Here is a 12,414-nt window from a genome sequence, read left to right on the forward strand (position 1 = left end):
TAATGTGCTTAATGGCACAAACTGCTTGACAATCAGAACTTGTTCCTTGTAGCAAAACCTGTCAGCTCACCTATCCTCCTCCTGTGTTTCTTCAACAACACTAATACTAGAAAATGAAGTTATGGACTAGGATCCCGTTAGGACTTTTTTTTTTTTCGTGCTTTTTCCGGCTATGTAGCTTTCAGGCTCCGGGGGCCGGGCTGGGGGGCGCCTCCTCCGGGACCCTCAAGGTGGAGCTGGGACCGGAGTCTGGCTTAGCCTAGCCGCCTGCGCCGCCTGCGCCGCCGGGACCCCTCCTGGCCCGTCGTCCCTCTCCCTTGCCAGCCAGGCGCTCTCGGCCGGGCTGGATAAGGTTACGCCGAGGCTTCCTTGGACGGAGGAAGGGAGGCGGGTCCGAGCCCGCGCCCCGGCCCGCGGGGGAGTTGCCGCAGTTGGCAGGTCGGCCCGAGGGGCCACATCCGGGCTACGGGTCGGCGCGTGCGGGCGGCGGAGCGCAACCCCGGGCCCGGCCCGCCATGGCGTGGGAGAGGCTACCGGGGAGGGGCTGCGGTGCCCTGCACCGCTGTCTGCTCGGCGCTGCTCTGCTGCTCGGCCTGCGGCTCTGCGCGGAGCTGCGGCGCGCCGGGGCCCAGCCTCCGGCCCGCAGCGGCCTGCCGGGCCCGGCCCCCCGACCGCCCGAGCCGCCCCTGCCGCCCGCGCCGGCCCAGCGGCGCGGCGTCAGCCGGAGGCAGGTGACCTACGTGCGCAGCGGGCGCCGAGCGCCGCCGCGGGGCGGCGGGAGCGGGACGCAGGAGCCGGGCTGCTGCTCTCCGCGCGGGCGTCCCCGCCGTAAGGTCAGTTGCAAAAGATGCAATCTTGGGTCTTAGACCTGGATCCCCCTCCCGGTCCTCGCTACAGAGCCCTCATTCAATATTCAACCAGTATTTGCTGAGCGCCCACTGTGTGCCAGGCCCCTTGCTATGCGGGCATCCAGGAGAGAAGGACCAAGCCCTGCTCTCAAGGAGCTTACATTTTAGGGAGGGAGGGCGTGAGCGATGGACAAGGCAAGGAAAAGAAAGGAGTTGTGGTTTTGTTGATGTTTTGTGCTTCTCCCCGTTTTCTTCTTGAGGCCTGGACAAAGCTGGGTGGGTAGCCACTGTGAATTGCTTTTCCATTCTACCTTCATCGCGGTGATGAAGATTCACTTAGCCGAATTTTCCTTGAATTCCACCGCAGACTTTGGCAGGGTGTTGGGCGCGGGGTGAGAAGTCGAGTTCCCAGCACCCCTTAATGGGGAGTTAATTGGAACTTGGAGGACTGTAGTAATAACCCGGGTTTTTCTTACAACACCAACAGTGTTGGTCTCCCTCCCTCATTAACTTCTTGGCTCACACATTGAGTAGTTATCTTATTCAATTTTAACCTCTGATTGTTAAGCCTCTGGCTTCCTATCCACCTCTTGGAGCTCCATAATTTACTTGGTACTTGGGAGTGAAAAGATTAAGAACTGCAGGTATGAGCTTGCCTGGTCTTTATACCCATCAACCCTAACAACGTCCTTTGCCTTGCTTTCCCTCTTTTCTTTTAAACATCCCCCCTGCATCCCTCCAGCTTCCCCACCACCCCACTATTGGGGAGAGAGAAAAACTCTTCCTTGGACTCTGCTGCTTCCTTTAACTTCTACCTTACTTTTCAATATCATGTCCACCAATTTCTTCTACTGTTTTCCTTTCCCTCACTTCCTCTTCAAGCCTTGCCCTCTGTCTTTCTACACCACTGCTGTCCCTGTCTAGGCCATCAGTGTTATCTTCCTGGATAAACTCAGATGTGTGTATGTATGTGTGTGTGTGTGTGTGTATATATATATATATATATATATATATATATATATATATATATATCTGAAACCTCATTTCCTATGTAAGGTCCTAATTTGCTTTTATAGAAGAATGTAGTCACTTCTTTCTTCATGCTCCTAACGCACTTTCCATGATGCCATGTTTTTCTAAAGGCTTTTCAACGCTCTTTTGCCAAGTGCTTACCAGGTCCCCAGTGCTGCGTCAGGTGCTGGGGGCACAATATGAGCTCAGAGTCTAGTTGGGGAGGCACACAGCACAGACATCCAGTACTGTGACCAGTGCTATACTTAAGGTCTTGAACTCTGCCTGGGGAGTCAAGAAAGGCTAACCCGGAGGGGACCTTTGACCTAGGATTTGATGTTTCTTAGGAGTTCAGGTTCTTTTGTCCCTCTGGATGTCCTCAAATGTTCCATCCTTGGCACCCTCAATCCCACCTTGCACTTGCCCTTTCACATCTGCTCTCAGCCTCTGTTGTTTCTGTTTCACCTGTTCAAGAATCATTCTTAAATGATTAGTCTTAGTCTCCACTTCAGATGACAGAATCGATAACTGGAGCCTGTCCTACAAATGGAAAGGTTTGAAATGCATAGACTCAGAGGGCTACTGGAGAGCAAGTTCAAATCCACCTCCTTTAGGAGGCTGCTGTAGTGATTCCTGCAGGAGATAGTGGTGGCTTAGATAGGATGGTTGAAGTGGAGGTGTGAGAAGTGGTCCAATATTGGATATATTTTGCAGGAAGATGAGAAAGGAGTAGGTTTTTTGTTTGTTTAGTTTTGTGTTTTCGGGGGAGTGGATGGAAATCAGGAGTTTTGTTTTAAACATCTTGAGTTCGAGATATCCTTTGGACATCCATGTGGAAATGTCAATTAGGCAGTTGGACATATGAGTCTGGAGGTGGAGGAGATGTCCAGGCTGAAGATAGAGGTGTGGGAGTCCTCAGGGTACAAGTGGTCCTTTTAAAGCCATGAGACTGCAGGAGATCATCTGGGCAGTGAGGGTGGATAACAAAGACAGAGATCTGAGTCTGAGCCCTGGGGCTCAGTTTTATTAAAATTAAATTTAAAAAAAAGAAATATTCATATGGCTGATTCACTTCGCTGTACAGTAGAAAGTAATACAACATTGTAAAACAACTATACTCCTCCCGCCCAAAAAAGGAAATATTTGCATCGAACCTTACATGTTGTAAGCATTCAATAATGGTAGCTTTAATTTTCACTAATCTGTCCCAAGTCTTTAGCCTCAGCCATTTGCTAAATGTCATTTTTTAATAACCTATTTACATTCCTTTGGTTTACGCTGATTCTTTTACCCCCATCCTTTTTTCCTATGATTCATGCCCTTTCCACCCTTGAACATTCAGGTCAAGGATCGTGGCCTGGAAACCTTTACTCATCATTCCTACTTCCTTGCTGATCTTTGCCAGTTTGGGAGACAACAGAAGTGCATTCTGATTTGTGAGTTGCTTTGTACGTGTTTTGACCTAATAATCTATTTCAGATTGAATGTTTTGTCTGCACAGTTGTTTGTGATGGAAAGAATCACATTTCCCAAAGTGACCCTTAGTAAATGCTTACTCCCAAGACACCAATAAGTAAAAAAAATAAGAATCTTATTATTTCAACCTATTACGTATAACTCTAAATGTCTTTGGTTAAAAATATATAAGAAAGAATTGAGTGAAAATAGCAATTAAAAATTACTATTTTTAAAGTATTATTTTAGTTTTTAGTCTCTTAAAGAAAAAAATTTCCCTGGATTTTCTTTTCCCTAGCTACTTAGTTATTTATTTTCTTATTTTCAAGGTATACATTCTAACGTTCCCAAATTCCTAGATAGTGGAAATCTTGAATTTATTTCATTTTTCCATTATTTCATAGTTGAATTAAAATGTTCCTCAAAACTGGAAAGACAAGTTACCTAATCTGTTCTCCCACTTCTGGGAACAGGGTGCAATGTCCCTTATCTCTCGGGGAACAAGTCTTGTTCCTTTTTAGCCTCCCATCAAGACAAGGTGTAATATAAACTGAATGCACAGTTAAATAATTGATATAATTAAAGTTTGGAAGTTATGTGTTAAACTCCTTGGATCCTATTTTATTTAAATTTTGTTTGTTGAGGATAATGATAAATAATGTTATTTAGGTTCTTGGTTACTTTGCCGTAGGCACCTACCAGATTGGTGAAGGAGAAAAAGTTCCATTCTATTTTGAGGATGGCTCTCTGGGTGGATGAGAACCTGCATGAAATAATTGGGTTGCTGAGTGTTTCTTGTCAACCTGCTTCCTTTGCAGGTGTTACAGGCACAAAAATTTAGCAATTATATTGCCACTTTAATCATAGCTTATGCTTCTCTCAAAGAAAATAATCTATTATAAAAAAGAGAAGTGAAGTGTAGTCCTCATATAATTCTTTTCCTCTTTTCTCATCCCCTTCTTTCACCAAGCTAAGAAAGAAAGAAATAGCTCTAAATAGCAAATCCTCTTTCACATCAGGGGTTCTAATCTTACAGCATTATGAATTGAGGGCAAATGAGACATGATGGATAAATACTGTCCTATGTGATTAGGACTCCCCTGGAACCCATATAATTTTGTATATTACAGAGGCTTTAAGCCTACAAATATCACTATAATTCTATTTCATTCCTTTCCTTTCTCTCTGTTTCCTGTGTTTCTTTATGGTTTTTCTTTCTTAAACAGACGTTTACTATGATTACATGGGTAGAGTTCTTCTGGGGGGCGTTAATAGAGGACTGATGATGGTCTTCATTATTTATGCTTTTTTCTACAATCTTGGGTAGATGCTTCTCTTACACGTTGGCAATCCACCTAAAAGACAGCAGCAAAATATATGGCTCATATGCACAGGAGAAGTACTGTTGACAAAATAATTAATCAGTGGTCTATGTAAGAAAGAAATGGAAAATTTTATTTGAGCCAAATTGAGGATTATAACCCAGGAGACAGTCTCTCAGAGAGCTCTGAGAACTGTTCCAAAGAGGTAAAGGGAGAGACCAGTATATAAGTGATTTTAGAGAAGGGCTAAGTGCAATCAAGCACACAACTTGGTGGAGGGTTACTATTATTCGTAAGGAACAGATATCTTAGTTAATGGTTTTAGTGCTTTTCTAAATATGGGAAGATGAAAGAAACTGTGTTCATGAATTTTCTCCTGAAAATATCTATCTGAAGGCCTATTCTGCCAGTTTTCTCAGAGCACAGTGCCTCATCCTGATTTTGCCCAGAATTCCTTTCTCAGGGTGTATTGTAGGTCAGTGACTGCAGTGGCTAATGACTTGATTCTTGTAGAACTAGATGGTGGGCAACATACTTTATTTTACAATCCCCTCCCTTTTGGTCTTAATTTTGACCAAGGTTTGGGAGGCATTTCGTGATCAATTTGTCTCACAGCACTAGGAATAAGCATTCCCCGGTCAGTCAAGGATTTCATTGATAGGCTATTCAACATGCTATTACTAGACTAGGCCCTGTTAACAATAGTCAAAAGCCTCTGGACCACCCGTCTTACTAGTCTGTTATAGTCTAGGAAATGCTTGCCTGTTGTTGCTTTTTCTTATATCTAGAGTTACACTATTACAATCTTTGATCTTATAGGACTATATATTTGGTCAATCGTTTCAAGTTGCCTAATCATCGTTAATTTTATTGGAGGCTCCATCACACATTTGGCAGTACAAGAAGCAATTATCTTGTAAAATAGGCAGAATACAAGTAATATAGCTAGTGACATTAATAAGGTCCTAAGTAAGTATTTAAGCTAAGAATTTCCATTAGTTGAGGCCCAATATCTCCCCAGGTCATCTGACCCAGTCTGTTCTGTACCAGTTGCTATTTAGGGAAATGATATATTAACATTGTACATAAAGTTCACCAAAGAGTCTGCATGTATAAGGTGAATGGTGGGTCATCGTGACCTTTTACAGGATTGAGAAAGGAAGTTTAACTTCTAAGGAATTACATGGCTGGCTCCAGAAGAAGAAAAATTGATCTTTATGGTTAAGCGGGTATTTCTGCCATTGGGGTGGTCTGATTAATGCATAATGCAGATGCACAATGCACGCTGGAAGGAAGGGAGGAGGTCCAAACAAGCAGAGAAAAGAATCTTATGTTTAAATTTTTCTCGTATTGCCTTAAAATATGAATTTTGTTTCATCAGTAGTCATACAGGAGCCAAGCTTCCTGAAGAAAGTTTCTTCTCTCTTATCAGATGTATTTTGCTTGACATTTAATATGTGGGGTAGAAAAGTGACTTCTGAGTCACAGGCCTACAGAACCCAGCAATGTGCTGGCTTGGTTTGTTAGTTACAGATCCTTTGGAACAACATGTCAGGGGAAAAAAAGTGCTGTTTCCTCTTCTCCTGAAAAACCATATGGCAAAAGTTAGTCTTTGTTCATCACTTCTTGTTATCCTCTTAGTTTTCTAATTCCATGATTGTCATCAAGAAGAAGGAGGAAAAATGGCATAGTATGCCCCTTGATATATCCAACTGCCTTAAACATTATTATTCTTTACAAAATACTTGAAGGTAGGTTTGAATTGCTTGTAAAATATGGCCCAGCAGTAGTTTCCAGCTACTAAGGTTTCTGCTGTATCCCTACACTCCTGTCCTTCAAGAACAACATTCATTAATCCTCTCACATTGTCCTCAGGAGGCAAAGCATTTTCATTTTAAACAGTCGTTTAGGGTAATTGAATGTGCTCCAGCAATATGTGGGTGTGAAAAAGCAGTTGCTTAGTTTCGCAAAGAAAAGCATGTTCTGATGAAAACTTTGATGTGCGGTAGGTGGAGCATAGGCTTCTGCACTCCTTCCAAACCCTGCAGTTCCTCAGAGAGCATTCTGTGGGCGAAGAAACTGCTAATGGAGGCCCCACTGTTTTCAACAATTGGTGGTGGAGATTTTAGGTTTTTTTGTGTGCAATTTGTCCAGTTCATTTTCTCCAAGGAACAGAAAGCCTTATTGGTTTTCTCGAATTGGATTTCATTTTTGGTCTGTGAAGAGAATCAGAGCTGTGTAGTTAAACTGGAGACTGTTAAGAGTGGTAGACATTTGATTTTTTTCCATCTGTGTTATGACACCTTTGGAGTCCTTAAAAGGAGTTTGGCTCTTTATTCTGTGATTCATAGAAAGTAACAGGTACCTGCTTCATTTACCATGAGACACTAGCGTTGATAAGCTTCTCTTAAAAGCAGCCCTTGAGTCCTCTTAGATACCTCACATCAATCCCATTAATGACCTGTAGAGTTTTCTGCTAAAACAGGGTGGGAAAATTTGCTGTCCAAGAAGCATTTTTATCCTGCTCAAATGATTGAAACAAAATTGAGTTTTAGCCTTCTAGTCTAGAACCATATGTAATTTAAACTAATAGCAAGGTGGCTTGTTAGTTTATGGCTCAAGGAGGTAAATTGGACCCATGAAGAATTTTGTTTGAGCCACATGGTGTTTTTAAGTATCTAAACATAAATATCTTCAGATATGGCATATAGTGTCCAGTGGAGTCCAGTTCAGCACTGTCTCCCTTTATATTATCTGTCTGATCTGTGAAGGCATTTGAAGTTTCAGCCTCTGAGCCAGATGTCAAAATTTGCAGTTGTCCAGATGAATGGATAGAGAAGATGTGGAACATATATTCAATGGAATATTACTCAGCCATAAAAAGAAATGAAAGTGAGTTATTTGCAGTGAGGTGGATGGACCTAGAGACTGTCATACAGAGTGAAGTAAGTCAGAAAAAGAAAAACAAATACCGTATGCTAACACATATATATGGAATCTATAAAAGAAAAAAGGTTCTGAAGAACCTAGGGGCAGGACAGGAATAAAGACGCAGATGTAGAGAATGGACTTGAGGACGTGGGGAGGGGGGAAGGGTAAGCTGGGACGAAGTGAGAGAGTGGCATGGACATATATACACTACCAGATGTAAAATAGATAACTAGTGGGAAGCAGCCGCATAGCACAGGGAGATCAGCTCGGTGCTTTGTGACCACCTAGAGGGGTGGGATAGGGAGGGTGGGAGGGAGACGCAAGAGGGAGGAGATACGGGGATGTATGTATATGTATAGCTGATTCACCTTGTTATAAAGCAGAAACTAACACACCATTGTAAAGCAATTAAATTCCAATAAAGATGTAAAAAAAAATTAAATTAAATTAAAACTATTATTTAAAAAAAAAAATTGCAATTGTTTTTCCTAAAAAGTGACAAGCGAGGTTAATGCTGCTAAGCTCAATGGTAGCATGGCACATAAATACTAGATACACAGAAGCTGAAGGTCCTTTTAAGTCATTCCTAGTCAAGAGAGTTGAGTTACCTAAGGCTAGAGTTGGCTATTGGGGAGAGTAAGATTATAGGGGAGTGTACTTAGTTAATACAATATTCTTTGGTTATAAACAAGAAAGATGGACTCTGGCCTAGCTTAAGCAAAAAAGCAAAAAAAAAAAAAAAAAAAATTAAATAAATTTATTGAAACTTGGGAATTTACCACTGAATTGGAGGAAGAGTTAAATGATCATGCTGTTGAGGAGAGAAAGAATAGGTTACTCTAGAATTCCCAGCTTTCCTTGGGCTTCTCCCTCCAGGGCCACCACAATAAGACTCACCTCCCTCAACTCCTGGGCTTGGTCTCTTAGATACTCACCTTGGATCAGCCAGCGCTAACCACAGGCCACAAATATAGCCCAGCAGCCCCCGTCCCTGTGCAGGGAGCCATTCTTAGAGGAAGGAGAAACTTTCTGAGCATCTAGAAATAGAGTGTAGGTCTTTTTTTTAAAAAATAATGTCAGAGCTTAGCCTCTGTGCCTCTGTGTGTGTGTATTTCTTTATTGGTTAACTGTTTCTCTATTTAAAACTGTTAAAGATAACCTTACTTCCAGGTAGCACTCAGCAATAACTTGGTACCTTGTGCATACTTCTGATTTTTTATTCAGTTTGGTATATATACACAAGATCTATACTTATGCAATATATATATATTTTTTTGGCCGTGCCACGCGGCATGTGGGATCTTAGTTCCCCAACCAGGGATCAAACCCGCGCCCCCTGCATTGTAAGCACAGAGTCTTAACCACTGGACAACCAGGTCTCAAACCCGCGCCCCCTGCATTGTAAGCACAGAGTCTTAACCACTGGACCACCAGGGAAGTCCCTTCTTTTCAAGTAAAACGTTATTTGTGAGGACTTTTGTGGAGAAGGTAAATATAATCAATATTCAGCCCGTGATCCCCATTAGGGTTCTCAAACCAAAGTTAGAGTTTTATGTTCTTTGATTTTTTGTCTGTCAGTTCAGAAAGTTACTTTGCAAAAAAGATCTGAAAAATTCTTCAGAGTGTCTGAATATTTATAACCCTTTTTGCAACTGGTTAGTTTGGGATTCTTTAACATATGATTACTTCTGTATCAGGACTCTCTAGGTTGCAAGTGACAGAACCCAACTGAAACTAGTAAAAACAGGGATTCATTGGAAGGGTGCTAGGGTAGAACTGAAGAAAGAGCTGCAGAAACCAGGACAGCTCTCGGAACTTGATTATGGACTAAAATGAGTATTGAATACGTTAGTTATCTGTATCACCCATAACCAAAGATGTAATGGGTGTTTATCATTCTTTTTGGCCACACCTTTGAATTCCCTTCCTGTGTTTGAGGAATTCTCCACCTTTCTAAGAAAAAGGTAAAAAATAAATTTCCTTGGCCCTAAAGGTCATTCTTGTGACCTAGGCTTCACCATTCACATACACCTGCATGAGAGTTTGGATTGTGCTTCAGAGATTTGAAGAAACAAGCTTCAGCACGAGGATCACAGAGCTCCAGGTTCTAGCAGAGGCATCAGTGCCTAGGGTGGTGAAATGAGCCGTGGTGTCTGTGCCCAGTGGTGGGGTAGTGCGGTCTACACTGGTGTCCATGGTGGTGTTCCTCCTGCCCTTGAGATTCTGTAAGCTAATAAATCTTTAATTCCTTTTCTACTTAACTAGCCAGAGTGGTTTCTGTTGTTTACAACCAAGAACCTTGGCAGATCAGTAAATTAGAGGTGGCAGTTTGGAAGGTTACAACTGTAGCTTTCCCTCTTCAATTTTGCTTGCTCTATTTAATTCAGATTTTGGAGCATGATGATTGGGGTCCAAGTGAACTATGGGCTAAGGGACCTTTCCCTGACAAGATAATAACATTTAGCACCAGATACTAAATCATACAAATCTGCTGACTTATCACTAGAAACACCAAGCCCTTTTTCACGGCACCATTTGTCTAGGGTATCGGGCAGGGGAGGCCAGTTTATGCTGTGATCACAAACAATCCTCAAATCTCAGGGCTCTTACCAACAAAGGTTTGTTTCTTGCTTCTGCTGCGTATCCATTGCTGGTTGGCAGGAGTGGGGTGCTGCTCTATGCTGTCTTCATCCTCTCTCTGGACCCCAGTCTGGAACATTGCCTGTCGCCTCGGCAGAGCGGTGAGTGCTCTGGAGAGTCTTGCGTGGCATTGTTAAATGCCCTGGCCAAAAGCCAGATATAACACTCCTGCTCACAATCCAATGACCAGAGCTGTTTGCTGGGCCTTCCCAGTGCAGGAGGCCAGAGATCTGCCATGTGCTCAGAAGTCAGAGGCAGGAACTGTTTGGTGAGCAGCACTTACGGTCACCACACTATAGTAACACTTCAATCATCCGTATCTAAATGGACATCGTCTAGGTCATGTTTCATGCTTGCCATTTCCAGTGCCTCGCTGAATCTGCACATTTGGCAGTATTGAATAAAGCATGCGAGGCTCTTTTCAGGGGACGTAGATCTAAAATGAAGCAGACATCTGAATTTAGCAGAACAGTGAAATAAAACAAGACGCGATTTACATCTTTTAAACAGTGCTGTGGCATGTCCTGGGGTTTGTTAAGTACAGTGATTCTCGTTGACGTGTTTATGTTAGATTCTTTGTGCAGAGCAATGATGGGATGATGGTCTGCAGTTCTGGGGAGAAGAAGGGCAAGTTATTTGAATAAATAAAGCCATGAGTGTAAATGAACTGAAGGCCTCTGGTGAGATGAATCAAACTCCATGTTTAAATGCATCTTCATGGCGATCGCTTACTCATTTTTAGTTAGAGCAAGCTGAAAGACTTCCAAGCCTGTTTTCAGAATCTGGCTACAAATCAGAAACAGTATTCATGTTGTATAGTGTTGGCTATTGTGCACAATGACAACAGTATTTTTAGTTTATTTTTCATCTACTTTGAGTGGAGCACAACAAATCAATTAAAAATCCTAATTAGCAAAACACATGCCCATTGAGTGCAGAAGGATTCAGTCACATGTGGAAGGAGGCCTCTTTCAGCAATTTTTGGGGTAGAATATAGAGAAGCCAAATAACACGTGAGATCCTAGGAGACTTATTTACTTGTATTTGCAAATGTCATGAAAACACTTCATTGTGATGCATCCTCACCTCTAAGATGGGCTCGTAATTTTTTTTTTTTTTTCCTTTTTTTTTTTTTTTTTTTTTCAAACATCTTTATTGAAGTATAATCGCCTTACAATAGTGTGTTAGCATCTGCTTTATAACAAAGTGAATCAGTTATACATATACAATATGTTCCCATTTCTCTTCCCTCTTGCATCTCCCTCCCTCCCACCCTCCCCATCCCACCCCTCTAGGTGGTCACAAAGCACCGAGCTGATCTCCCTGTGCTATGCGGCTGCTTCCCACTAGCTATCTATTTTACATTTGGTAGTGTATATATGTCCATGACACTCTCTTACCCTGTCACATCTCACCCCACCCCCTCCCCATATCCTCAAGTCCATTCTCTAGTAGGTCTGTGTCTTTATTCCCGTCTTGCCACTTACACTTGAGGTCAGAAGTTTAAATTCTGCTCCCCTACTTACTGGATGTGGACACGTGGCATACCCTGTCTGAACTTTAGTTTCCTCCTCTGTAAAAATGTAGTAGTACTTAACTCATGAAGGTTAAAGGAGAGTGAGTAGGTAAAAACACCTGGCCTATGGAAATAGTCCTGTAAATGAAGATTCTCTGTTCAGCCTCGTATTGCTGGCTGTGACACTAGCCCCTGAATCTCAAAAAGGTATAGGCACGTGTGTCTGTGTGGTATAAAGCACAATATTCATTGGAATTTTTAATACTTCTTTTATTAGTCTTGAAATTTAAAGCGTATATAATATGCTGAGCCATCAGAGGTACTGGAATTTTTTAAATCTGAAATAAAAGCTAAAGTAAATATTAAATTTTTGTTAGCATTTTTATTATAAACTTATTCCTCATGTAACTCACTTATTATAAAATTGTTAGGACTTACTTTTTCATGTCAGTTTGTGATTTTTTCCTCTTAAATCCAATTACAAATATCTTTTACAGCATTGCTCTGTTAAATAATTTTGGTCCATGTTAGGGTTGACTGTATAAAATGTGTTCCCAAGCTTTTGAAATACAATTTTCACTCAAAAGAATGTTTACAAATCTCCTATTAACTGCCACTTACTGTAACTCTGCTGCTTCTTTAGTTCAGGAGGGGCCACTGGAGTAATTGTGGGTTAAAGAGCTAATTGCTA

General features: G+C 42.0%; 1 protein-coding gene across 3 annotated transcripts in view; it reads left to right on the forward strand.

The window, feature by feature from the left end:
- The first annotated feature begins 303 nt into the window (after positions 1–303).
- Positions 304–12,414, forward strand: part of METTL24 (methyltransferase like 24) — a 165,564-nt gene continuing 153,453 nt past the window's right edge. Inside the window, exon 1 of one of the 3 annotated variants that reach the window (XM_057527893.1) lies at positions 304–833. In XM_057527893.1, the coding sequence (XP_057383876.1) occupies positions 516–833 (318 nt within the window). In that variant the 5' untranslated portion in view covers positions 304–515. The remainder of the gene's footprint in view (positions 834–12,414) is intronic. The other 2 variants (XM_057527894.1, XM_007190683.2) reach the window with 2 other exon arrangements.

Source organism: Balaenoptera acutorostrata, chromosome 14 (assembly GCF_949987535.1).
Source record: "Balaenoptera acutorostrata chromosome 14, mBalAcu1.1, whole genome shotgun sequence".
Classification (NCBI taxonomy): Eukaryota; Metazoa; Chordata; class Mammalia; order Artiodactyla; family Balaenopteridae; genus Balaenoptera; species Balaenoptera acutorostrata.